Source organism: Simochromis diagramma, unplaced genomic scaffold (genome assembly GCF_900408965.1).
Source record: "Simochromis diagramma unplaced genomic scaffold, fSimDia1.1 OVJJ01000618.1, whole genome shotgun sequence".
Taxonomy (NCBI): domain Eukaryota; kingdom Metazoa; phylum Chordata; class Actinopteri; order Cichliformes; family Cichlidae; genus Simochromis; species Simochromis diagramma.
Window position 1 is genome coordinate 5,920,622 of NW_024387423.1, and position 12,661 is coordinate 5,933,282.

Below are 12,661 nucleotides of genomic sequence, written 5' to 3' on the forward strand. Positions count from 1 at the left end.
GAAATATAACACCTTTATTCTGTATTGTCAGCTGATTACAAACACTTTTTTAAACAGGAATGAGAAAATACAACACAAAAACTGATCAAACAATTACCCCAAAAACCGAATCGGAATTCTTGTGGCCCCAATGACTGGACCCATTTGACAGAAACCAGAAATGTTTATGTTACAAAAACTATCAAAAAACTGGAAACTGAAGCAAATATGGAAAAAAAAAACATCAGCGGAATTATAGTTGAAAAGATAGAACCAAGCTTTATCAGACAATTCAGTGACTCCTTATGACTGTTTTCCTGGAAAAGGGGGGTGGGGGGTAATAATATCATAATAGTAATAATGATATCAATCCATATGAGAACAACTTTCTATTGATTCAGAGCTTCCCTTCTGTAAGAGGCTCCAGTAAAATGCAGCCTGGAATTTTTGCGATTTTTCCTGTAATTTGTCATCCATCCGGGCATTGAAACAAAGAAGCTGAAAGAGGAACTGTCTGCATGCCCATCGATAAACTCTTGTAAAAAGGGACTTCTTTCTTGCAATCCTGATTAATATCACGAGAAAAACCAGCAGAACTATGAAGTCACTTGATAACAAATGGCTCGGATGTGCACGAAGACTGCAAAGGTTAAACTAACAGCTTGGTTTCATGCTTCCTCTTTCAGGTTGTGGTTTTCTCTGTGTTGGGTAAAGTGCAAATGTTCTGCTAATGATGCTAGGCAACCTACACTGCTGAATCTGCAAAGTTGCACTGAACACGATTTCCTGTGCGCAGACTGATGCAACGGGTACAACTGTGAGGGGGGTCATCGTGTTTGGATAAAAATGTAGGCTACTATGACATGTAACTTTTCATGGTGGTGCGTTTCCCCACTTAAACTGGATGACGTTGCCGTAGCTGCTGACAGATGTTGTAGTTGACACAGTTTCGTGCTAAGTAAAGAGCCAGCGGCAAAACAAACTGCAACAAGTCTAACTGTGACTCATCGTCCCAGGTGAAGATACATCAAAGTATTCAAAATCAGATTTATAATGGAATTGCATACATTTTGGTCATAACTCATAGAAGTACAAAAACAGAGTAAAAATACATATCTGTGGTACATTATATTAATATACAGTCACATGCATACATTCACAAGTGCCAAACCTTAACACTCTAGAAGTGACAATAAGCCACAGTGATCTATTTTTACTGGACATGAAAAAATGAAAAGAAGCACATCCCCCAACTGTCCTAGTTCACTACATAGCAGTGCTCCTCTCATCCACGCTGGTAGTTTGTGAGTAGACTGATGTAGAAATTCTGTCCTGTGGTATGAAGACCTTGATCAGCTGGCACAGTCTGCAGGGAGATCTGTTTATCATCCGCAACAGGTGCCTCCTGAACTTCTCCCCGACAAACACATACAGGATGGGGTTGAGGCAACTGTGAGAGTAAGCAATGGCCTCTGTGATTTGTAAAGCCAGTCTGATGGCTTTGCTGTGCCCACAATCTAAAAACTGGTGCTTTAGCTCCAGTGCTCCGACAAGTGACGCAATGTTGTAGGGAATCCAGCAACAGAAGAAAATAACTACCACTATGACAACAAGGCGGATAGCTTGTTTCTTGGATGACTGGCTGTTCAGTAACCTCCAGATGATCTGTGAGTAGCAGAAACCCAGAATGATGATCGGAATGAGCAGGCCTACAATGTTCATTTTAGCGATGCTGAAGACCTTCCAGAAATGAAGACTGGAACTCACTTCTGGAAATCCAGGATAGCAAATGTGCTCTCCCGACACATTTCTTTGCTCTTGGAGGAAGATCAGGTCAGGAAAAGAAGCCAGAAATCCCGCTCCCCATGTAACAGCAGCTGCAATCATTCCAAAGGAGCGTGTACGTGCTCTCATAGCACAAACAGCATGCACTATAGCCAAGTACCGATCAATGCTCATTAGAGTGATAAAAAATATCCCACAGTAAAAGACGATGTGATAAATGCCCAAGACTATTTTGCACATAGCATCCCCAAACACCCACTGGTCCCAGGCTTGGTGGGCTAGGAAGGGCAGGGAACACACCAAAAGGAGGTCAGCGATGGCCAAGTTTAACAAGCACACGTCGGTCATGGTGCGGAGTCGCGCTCCACAAGTAATGACCCAGAAAACCAGAGAGTTACCCAGAACGCCCAGCAGGAAGAAAATGATGTAGATGGCAGGAAGAAAAGTTGCTCCGTGTCGCGTATATACACATGGTTCAAATCCATCGAACATGGCGGGGTCATAGTAATAGTCAGTGGTATATTCAGAACTATTTGCAGAACTATTTTCAGTTGGAGGCGTGCTGAAGCTGGAAAGAAACAGAGGCACAAAAACAAATGATTAGATTTACTCATTATGCCTTACTTATTTTCAACAACTTTGTCTATCACAGATTAAAGTATGCATCTATATAAAACAACACATTTTTAAACAGTTTAACTCAGCGATGATCTGCAGGCTTCAAACTGTGTGGCAGCTCATTTAAACAGTATCGGAAAGCATTTCTTCACTTTCAGGACTGGCACGAGGAACTTTCAAAACCAGTCACTCACATGATCAGCGGTTTTGGTACTATGTCTGACCTTGACCAAAGCTGTTCAAAATGTTGGAAGTCTAAACAGAAACAATTTATATAAAGCAGCGTATTTATCAGAATACTGGGATCAGCAAAATCAAAGCAGGGGATAAAGAAGTTGTTTAGCGGTCAGCTGCTCAGGTAAAAGTTGATTAACAGGAGCACTGAGGAGATTTTCTTCACTTTAAATGCACTGATACATTTAAAGTGAAGCCGCTGAGAACGTGTAAGTTTGTGTGTGATAGTACCGATAGATACTTTCATCTGAGTCATCTGAATAGCAGCACCACAGCTGTGACACTGCACAGCATACAGAATACAATAATTAATTAATAGCAACATTTTAACTAAATGAGAGTATAGTGCAAAACCAACATATACAATGATGAAACTAAGATTACATTTGATAATTTATCGTGTTATGTATTTATTGTAGAAGCTTTAACTTACAAAATAAAACACCTTGAGGCACCTTGCTGAGATTTGGACGTACACAAATAAAAATGAATTTAACTGAATGTAATCAATTTATAATATGGTGTCAGCCAGCCAAAGTCCTTCTATCAAAGAGTTTCTCAATGCGTTCATCAGGTTTTGCAACCATGTTAAAATGCCTTAAACGCAGGCAATCGGACACTGTGTGACCACAGTTTTTCAATCTGTAAGTACAATTAACATTTATTTTATGATATATATATATATATATATATATATATATATATATATATATATATATATATATAATCTAAAGAATATTCATAACATTCTGTTTATTTAGTTCAGTTGAATTTCAGTCTTACAGCTCAGCAGGAAGTCAAATTTTATTATGAAGTGCTGCGGTTGTAAATAAAATAAGCGGTTAGTGAAGCAGCACGGTTGTTTTGGTGCAGATAAGAACTGTAGCAAAGAAGAGAACCACTGCACGAGCTCACGTGGCAGTGAGGTAAGCTTTATCAGGCTTCTTTTTTAAACTTCCTACGAGACAGACCGTCTGTGACTGCTGCTGCTCTGTTGGAAGGAAGGGCAGGGGGCCAGCAACTGTGAAAACAAACAGCTGGCGATTGTTTACAAGCGAGCAAATCACAAGTATTTGGCGACAAATGACGAAGTGCTTGAAGATTTTGAATCCCTCGCAGTTCATGAGAAAGTGACAAAAACTGTCCAAACGCAGGCCAACGCTAAAACAATAACTAGGAATGCGTCGCCTGGAAGGAAAAATGAAAGGAAGGTGAAAACCGCGAAGATTCAAAAAGACGGGGGAGTGGATAGTAATGATATTAAAAAGCTTAAAATAGTCTCACGATGAGCAATAAATGAAGAAAATGCCGATAGACGTTTGTTATAGCTGATCTTACCCTCGGAAAAGTGAAGATTCAGTAAGATTCAAACTGAAAGTAAAGTCAGTTTCGGTGGTCTCGTCCATGATCAGCTGCTTTAAAAAAGAAAAAGAAAGAAGCCAAAGAACTGAAATCCCGTCCTACCTCCTAAAGTGGCAGGGGTGGGGATACTGTATTTTAACTCTACTGTAAAGGAGTGAAATAAATCTCTAGTTTTCACTCGTTAGCAAAAAATCAGCCCTACTTATATGGTAAAAAAAAGGATGTAAATTAGTTTTAATCATTAAATTGCATGTAAATGTTCTATGCAATTTTGATACATAACTCAAATGTTAAATCTTAAACTGAGTTAAATCTGGGCAAATTAAATGTGCGTGTAAGTATATGCACACACAGGGACAGGTTCAGCACCAGGCCATGTGAACTGGATGGGCAAGCAGCTTTGATGGGGGGATTTGGCTCAATCCACTTTGCTATTACGTGAATTAGAATACAAAATGTGATTGCACTCACACATACCCTGCATAATTGCACCCGTACACGCATGATAATGTCATAGAGGAATGTAGCCACAGATACAAAAGTGGGAAAATACATGTGTTTGAAAGCAGACGCACCGCCACACACAGTGGGAGAGCTGACTGTGAGCACGCATTTATTTTCAACGCAGTTCTATTTGTTTTGAAGTTTTTGAGTAGGGTTGTGCTTTAAAACTGTCCACACATACTGATGAGTGACCTGATTTTAGTTTCAAATATATATGAGGGTTACCTCTCACCGCTGTGCCTCACAGGCATGCTGCTTACCTGGATTGCAGCAGAAGTATTTGTGGTTAACCAAATGTTAATGATTCTATACTGCTGTTAACCTAATAATTAAACCCAGCTTGCAAGCTTATCTGCAAGTTCATTTATCTGTATAAATCAGTGTAACTTATAGTTGACACATATTCACAGAATTCAGCTGAGGGGGGCACAGGGGCTTTATTGGGCCAATTCTTGACGTGAAGTCGTCATATAGATCATATTTTTGAATTACATTTATTAGGCAACTTCTTTGTATATGAGTGGATCTGCAAAAAATATAAGTAACAAAAGTGTTCAAAGAAATTAGAAGGCACATTATGGTGCAGAAGTGGAAATAAACATCACATGAATAATCTGATAAAGTAAGATATCCAAAGTGGAGATGATTGGCCATGAAGCCAAACATGCTCTACGTTCAGTGAAAACCAAGCACAGCATGTCAGTACAAAAACCACATACCAAGTGTCAAACACGATGGTGAGGAAAGGCGAGGATATAGGGGTTTTTTGCAGCCACAGGATCTGTGCACCTTGCAATCATTAAGTCAACCATGCTCTCTTGTGTATACCAAAATACTCTAGAATCAAATGTCAAATGCCACCTGTCTGACAGCTTAAGCCTGACCCAGTTTGATCAATGATGACAGTGACAGTGATCCCTAACACAAAAGAATGGCTGAAAAAGAAGAGGATCAAGTCCAGACGTTAGGCTGATTGAAATGCTGTGGCTGGCCCTTGAGAGGTGTGCATGAACAAATTCCTGAATATCCCAATGAATTGAAGCGAGGTTGTACAGAGGAGTGGGGAAAAACACTACACGTCTATAGCTAGCCAACTCAAATCTGCTCCGTGCGCAATCGGAACTAATTTGAGAACTGATTGCTGTTAATTTTGGGATTATTTTACCAATCGATCTAATGCTCTTTAATCTTTAACTGCTTCATTATGAAATAATATGAAACTTTGTGACTGGTTACATGTTTTATAAAGTGCTATATAAATAAGTTTTACATACTTGCAACATTTTTTAAAGATCTCACTGCTTCTAGTTGCTGATGACTTACATGCTTGTGGTCATTCCATGTATTGAGGGGAGGGTGACCCACATTTGCTCCTGCTATGGTTTGTGGCAACAGATTTCTTTTGTATGCCCTTTTAACTTCATAGCACTTTTGGTTTATTACATTTCACGCAGGTGCATTAGAATCAGTGCGCTGCATCAGTCTGTGGTAGGCTTCCCCAGCAGTGGTTTTGTCATCTCTTCCCTCTACCTCTCCACTTTTGATTCAAATTTTGGTAAATTTAATCTAATAAAGGATCTGTTACAGCAGCACACTGACTGCTGTAGCTTCTTCAGTGATGTGCCTATAACACATTTTCAGCAGCTGCGTGCAAAAAACAAAATACTACAAATAAATAAATCTATGAAAAGTAATGTTAGAGAAGAATATCCCCCTAAAGTTGATTATGTCATGATTACTATCAGAACCTGAGTTGGCATAGGATTTGTGTACATCACTCAGCAGTAAGTATCGGCAGCTTGTTTACACAATATTATAATGCTGATAATAATAATAGTAATAATAATAATAGCTTAGCTTTATTTGATATCTTTCATGGAACTCAAGATCACTTTAAACATTAAAGTATTAAAAAAGGAAGCCAAATAAGGTATAGACTATAAAGTAAAAATCCTGGCCACAGAAGAAGACATCTCCATTGTAAGTGGTTTATTTACTTAAGACTGAAAAAATAACTGTCTTGAATTGTGAGGACTTTGCAGTTAGTGCGCTGCACTGTATTTAAAATGCTTTGTGATTAGCGTCAGTCTAATTGACGATTGATGATAGCTACTACTGTTTTTCAAGAATTAAGATAAGTTTTTTTTTAACACGTTCCATTAATTTAAAAAAACACACACAAAAAGACAAATAAACAAAACAAGGCAAAAAAAAAAAAAAGTAGAAAACTACTTGGATAACTTGGATATTATCAAAGCATATTGCATTTTATATTCAAAAGTGTTACAAATGAGATGAGGATGTAATTTCCTCTCCCACTGACCTAAATTTAACACATGCAAAAGAGAAAATGCCCTGTCACTGTCAGCAGATAGACAGATACAGAAAATGCACCTTGGTGCTTGTCTCTATTATCACTAACAAAAAGAAAAAAAGAAAAAAAGGCAGCATTACTGTCATTAATTAAATAATGCATAGATAACACATTCCTCACTGTGCCCCAGTTCACTATTCTTCACTCAGATTGCCCTGTGCCACAACAGGTAAAAGATGAACTGATAAAGATCTTGCGTCTAAGATATGGATCAATGAGCTAAATCAAACAACATTTTGAGCATTATAATTGAACTTTTAATGAGAAATGACAGTCATTACACTGACCTTCCTCTTTTTGCTTTATACTTTTGTCCATTTAGTTATGATTATAGATGCTTTCCATTAAAGAAAAAAAACATTTCAATTGTTACAGGCTGAAGATAAATAAGTGTGCGTCATTGTTTTCTTCCCACTTGCAGAACTGTAAAGGCGTGCAGCAATACTGCTGACATGTTAGCCTGAATCATTCTGCATATAAAGTGGGAAAAATATTTTTACCTTTCCATGGTGCTGATGGTGGAATTCATTGTGGATCGCAGGATAGAGAGATGGCTTGTCTAATCAAACAAGTTATCCACTTTGCATTAAGATGTGTGAAGTGAGAAATGGTTTGCACACACATGAAAAAAAATTGAAGGTGTTGCTTTTTTTTTTTTAAAAGTACAACCTTCCTCAAAACCAAGTTAACTGGGTGGGCTTGCGGGTTCCGATGTGAGATGTATGGTTTAATAGTTTCCTGAGACTGTTTTCGAAACACGCAGTGCAAAAGCCCACAGTCTGTGCAGCTATAGAACCACAAGTCCATATATGCAAACTTTTAAATATGCAAGGTGACTCTGACCAGACCTGCAGGCGCACACAGCTGGAGGCTTGCATGTGGGTTTTTTGTTTTTTTTGCCTGACAGAAGTGATACTACCGACACAGCCAGCAGTGCACCCTGTACAGACAATGGTTTCAGAATAGCATCGTGTCTGCTAAATGCATTTCTTTCTTTGAGTTAGGGGTAGACTTCTGACTAAAATATAAAGAGGAAACCTTCTGCGTGACTTGTGTGTTTACCAGATCTTAATATTGTTGTGCATCATTTAAATTCATCTCGTAGGCCCCAACAATGCCTTGTGTTACTCAGACATGTTGTTGTTAGATGACACATGAACTCAGATCTGAACACTTCTTTTCAAATAATAATAACCTTCTGACAGGAATTACAGCAGTGAAAGTGGTTTTGCCACTTCCATCATAAAGGGCTGCTATGCGTCTATCTTACCCTGCAAAAACACACTGTTGGTAACACCCTTTAACACACTTCAGAGACTTTTTTCCTCTTACTGTAAAAGGAAAGAAGAATGACGAAAGGGTTTTTTTTGTTCAATAATTTTATTTTTTCAAAAATAAGATTGTGTTACAAACTGTGAATAAACACGACATTTATGTTTTGATGCATGTGTTTTGTTTTAAGCAGTTTCAAAACTGAATGCTTGTAACTGCAAATTGGTTTTGAGAATTGTTTTACACCACTCAGAAGTACTAACCACAGACATGCGTTCACACACACGTGCGCTCACACACACACACACACACACACACACACACACACACGCACACACACACACAATTTGTGATCTTTGTAGTCTCTCAGTTTCAAAAAAAAAAAAAAAATCCAGTGCTGCGGAAACAGTTACACCCATCAGCAAAGCACATAACCCATTTTTAATACTCTGATCTTACAGGTGTGTTGGAGGTTTCTTTGTCTGTGGTATCCCTGTGGCTGTAAGGACCACTGCTTGGGTAACTCCAACCAAAGTATTTAGCCATCACCTTGTTCAATGACTTCCTAAACTTCTCTCCTACAAATGCGTAGATCACTGGATTTACACAGCAGTGGGACAGCGCGATAATCTCAGCAATGCTCATGGCAGTGTTGAGGGCTGTCGAACTCACACAGGGGTTGGGTCCCAGGTTTATGTCAAACACCTCCAGTGTTTCGAAAAAAACTGCAACATTATAGGGAACCCAGCACACCACAAACACACACACAATGATGAAAATCAGCTTCACAGCCTTGTTCCTATTAGAGTTCCTGGACTTTGACAGCACAATGAGGATTTTCACATAGCAGAAAATCATGATGGGAAGGCACAGAAAAAGGCCCACTGTGTTCTCACTGAAGTTGCGCTGCAACTTCCAGAAATGCTTTGTGTCTTCTGGGTAGATGGGCTGGCACTCTGAGACGTTATCATCAGACTCCAAGGAGGCAAATACTACCCGAGGGGTTGCCATAGTGACAGATATCGCCCAAATAATGATGCTGGCTGTGATGCCGTAGCGACGTGTCCGGGCTCGAATGGCTGCCACGGCATGGACGATGGCCAGGTAGCGGTCCACGCTCATGAAGGTCACGAACAAGGTCCCACTGTAGAAGCCTAACTGTTGGGTGGAAGAAGAGAGGAAGTAAAATTAGAACAGGATGTGACATGAGATGAGGAAACCTTTGATGAGGCTTTAAATGCGTCAGTGAGGTTCTTCACAAATCTGACATTACCCAGCAGTTGCTTCACGCATCACCTGAGCTTTAGAGCATCGAACAACTAAACAGGTGTAATTGTTTGTGAATTTTGTGAATTTTGCATTCAGAAAACAGAAATCATTTCTTTTGACTAAAATATGAAGTAATTAATGTGAGTAAACTGGTTAAACTTTCACTTATTTAAAAAAAAAAAGGTAACATAAAAAAATTTTCATCTTGACAAAGGAGCCAATTCGGATTACTTAGTTTATATATAAACTTTACTTTTTGGTAGTACATATGATTCAACACAACCATAAACCATTGATTTTGATGAGCCTAAGAATAATCATCTCTTTGTCTTCGCCAGCGACATGGCAAAGCCATGAGGAAGTTGCAGTTCGTCAGTCATAGTTGCAACATTTCAAATTCAACAGACTCCAGATTATCTGTTTTTTAAATCTCGTGGACCGCAGCCTTGGCTCTGAAGAAGGCACGGTATCGACGTGTCAATCATGAAAGTTGAAGTGCTTCAGTTGTTCCAATAATGAATATGCATTCCATGTGTTATTATGGTACACATAAGGTTTTCCATTTAGAGAAAGAAAGTGAGAAAGAAAATAACTACCTGATAAACTCCTGTTTTTATTTTGCATAAGCCGAGGTTCTGGGAACTGTGGGCCCAGAGGGGCAGTGATACAGCCACTAAGAGGTCAGACAGAGTCAGGTTGAGAAGACATACATCAGTCATAGTTCTGAGCTTAACATGTCGCAGGAGGACCCACAGGACTGTGCTGTTTCCTGTGAAATAAATTCAGATATTAATCTTAGAACAGAACGTATGTGAAAGTCTGATGCATGCATGAACTTTATTGATGAGTTCTGTGCTTCAGTATACAGAGTTGCGTCTTGGGCTATCGTACAAGCTATGACTGTGTATTCAAAAAGCCTTATCAGGGGCTGGTTTATAAATGCTGTGTTACATAGAATTGGTATGGGAAAAAAAAGATACATACCTAGAATGCCAACACAAAACAGCACATAGCAAAGCACTGTTAAGACCATGGATCCAATGAAATCCGAACTTGAATCCGGATTGCAGGTATCATTGTAATCATAGTCATAAATTTCTGAGTAGTTTAAGGTCCCGTTATCTGACATGGTGGTACAGCTGTGAGACAGAAAAGGAAATTTGGTCAATGTAGTACAACAGTCATGCAAAAAGGTGAGAATGTCACCGTCACGTTTAAAAGCTACTGTGGTCTTTTACATAAAGAGAAAAAAAGAAAAAAACAATTACCTGAACTATTGTCAATATATTCATCTCAAGTTATTTAAATGATGTAAACAATACACAAGTAATAACAATATGGAGGCTGCCCGTTGTTACTATATAGATGTAATTGGCACCAACAATACCAAATCTGTTAAATCAGCTTGTTGGGAAATCAAATAAAAGTAGTTCGTCTGGTGTTAAAAAAGGTGCAGTTCAGTGCTTTAAAAAGCACCAGCCAAACCACTCAAGCAGCTGGACCTGTCTGATCATGTTTTCAGTTTCTAACCCAGTTCTGGATTGTTTTGGGTGAGTCTCTGACATACATGCACACATATGAAGTGTTCCAGTGTTTTCCTCCTTTTTCTTCAGCCCATCAGAAGATTAAAAAGTGGCAATACAGATAGAGAGAAATGCCCAAAAGACATAAAACTTCCTCTATTCAGTTTTTGTCCTCAAATGCCTTTTGTGTTCCCTTTCCCCAGTGCCACGCACTCTTCAGTCACTCTGCTGTCTAACAGATATCACAGATAATTTAAAGAGGTACATTTACATCTATGATCATTATAAGATTATGTTTTTTGTGCCATATTATGCCAGAACATGTCTACAAGCCATTTGTGGTAGTTACTGAATTTCTTACCAAACATTAATTTGAGTCTGTTCTCATTCTATTTTAAAGCCGAAGCACCTGAATATTTTACATATAAATATGTATGTATGTGTAAAAAAAAAAAAAGCCTACTTACTTTATGATGGCACCTTTTGGCTCCTGATTTAATTTTTCTTGTGGAAAGTCACATAAGAATTTCCTCCATAGTTTAGCTATCAGAAGTCTTTAAAGCCAGTCTTCAAGAAACAGAAAAGGAGTATGTTGTTTATTTCTTCTCTTTATTAGAAACACTATTCCCCACAAGCATGATGAGTGAACAGTTTGCTCATCAAATGAACATTTTAAAGTGATGATAAATTCTTCAAAGGGAAAAATTAGTTCAAACAGGGAATTGAGAGAGTGGACTGGACTTTCCTGCCCTTTAAGTAGAACATTTTTGATAGAATCATCATTTAGTGAGTCATGTAAGAGAGGCTTATGTGTAAAAACCACCCAGAAGGTTAACTTCTGTTTTCAAAGTACAGGCTAAATATAATGAATGGCTGTAGATGAATGCTTATACATCCATAGACATCTCAAAACTTCCTGCCGGCGTGACCATAATCAAATTGATGTGATCTATTCAAACCGCATGTCAAACATTTTTCCTTTCACTATAAACAGATGCACAACCACCTGACTTGTTACCGTTGCCGACCCTCACTTCCTGTGGGTGACAGTGTTTACGCGCTGACACACACACACACATACACACACGCATATTCCTCAACTACACAGTGGGTTAAAGGGTGTAGGAGGTGAACGAGCTGAAGTAAGTCTAGTAAGTTGAAACTAAATGTTTAGAAATCAAAAATTTGAACACGCTTACCACACTTTTGGCCAAAATCACTGCTCCTGAATGCGTATGTTCTTGTGCTGCGCGCCGAGCTTACATGTCATCCTGCCAATATGCATTGCTTGCTTTTTGTGTCAAATCCTGCAGCGGAGCTCATTTCTGGTAACGTGAACTCTGGGTTTTGCTGTTTCCTCCGCATTGTGTTAAACCTGCAAAGAGGTGTTGGTGTGGTTTTCTCAGAAATGTCCCTTTATGCGTTAACATGAGGCGGGAAAAGACAAAGGGGAAAAATATATTCAAATGAGGACTTTCCTTTTTATTCCTTTCAGATATACCTCTTAATAATCTGATTTCTAAAAACTAAATTCAGCTCATCAGGAATGACTGAGCTTAGTTTGCACAACTTTACTTGAACTTACTCACAGTTCCTGCCTGAAATAAATCATGCTAGTGTTTAGTGGTGGCTGCAACCATAAATACATTGATCTGAAACTACCTAACATGTCTTACCAAATGTACATATCTCAAATGTAATTTTGGAATCTGACAAGAATGCTCAATGACCAAGTGTATGA

General features: G+C 38.7%; 2 protein-coding genes across 6 annotated transcripts; both read right to left on the reverse strand.

Moving 5' to 3' along the window:
- Positions 1 to 7,468, reverse strand: cabz01093075.1 (C-C chemokine receptor type 5). 2 transcript variants are annotated; one of them, XM_040013262.1, is made up of 2 exons: positions 7,357 to 7,468; positions 1 to 2,332 (listed from the first exon to the last, which is right to left on the reverse strand). In XM_040013262.1, exons 1-2 carry the CDS (start codon positions 7,383 to 7,385, stop codon positions 1,246 to 1,248), a joined length of 1,116 nt encoding a protein of 371 aa, XP_039869196.1. In that variant the 5' UTR covers positions 7,386 to 7,468; the 3' UTR covers positions 1 to 1,245. The 2 variants fall into 2 exon arrangements, with proteins under 2 accessions (XP_039869196.1, XP_039869195.1); XM_040013261.1 differs by lacking the exon at positions 7,357 to 7,468 and adding an exon at positions 3,955 to 6,698.
- Positions 7,469 to 7,873: 405 nt separating this feature from the next.
- si:cabz01093077.1 (C-C chemokine receptor type 2) lies at positions 7,874 to 12,466 on the reverse strand. Of its 4 annotated transcripts, XM_040013279.1 has the most exons (5): positions 12,120 to 12,465; positions 11,388 to 11,487; positions 10,382 to 10,536; positions 9,994 to 10,166; positions 7,875 to 9,286 (listed from the first exon to the last, which is right to left on the reverse strand). In XM_040013279.1, the coding sequence occupies exons 3-5, from the start codon at positions 10,524 to 10,526 to the stop codon at positions 8,570 to 8,572; spliced, it is 1,035 nt and encodes a 344-aa protein (XP_039869213.1). In that variant the 5' UTR covers positions 10,527 to 10,536; positions 11,388 to 11,487; positions 12,120 to 12,465; the 3' UTR covers positions 7,875 to 8,569. The 4 variants fall into 4 exon arrangements, with proteins under 4 accessions (XP_039869216.1, XP_039869215.1, XP_039869213.1 ...); XM_040013282.1 differs by lacking the exon at positions 11,388 to 11,487 and having other exon boundaries at positions 7,874 to 9,286; positions 12,120 to 12,466; XM_040013280.1 differs by lacking the exon at positions 12,120 to 12,465 and having other exon boundaries at positions 11,388 to 12,112.
- Positions 12,467 to 12,661: the final 195 nt, after the last annotated feature.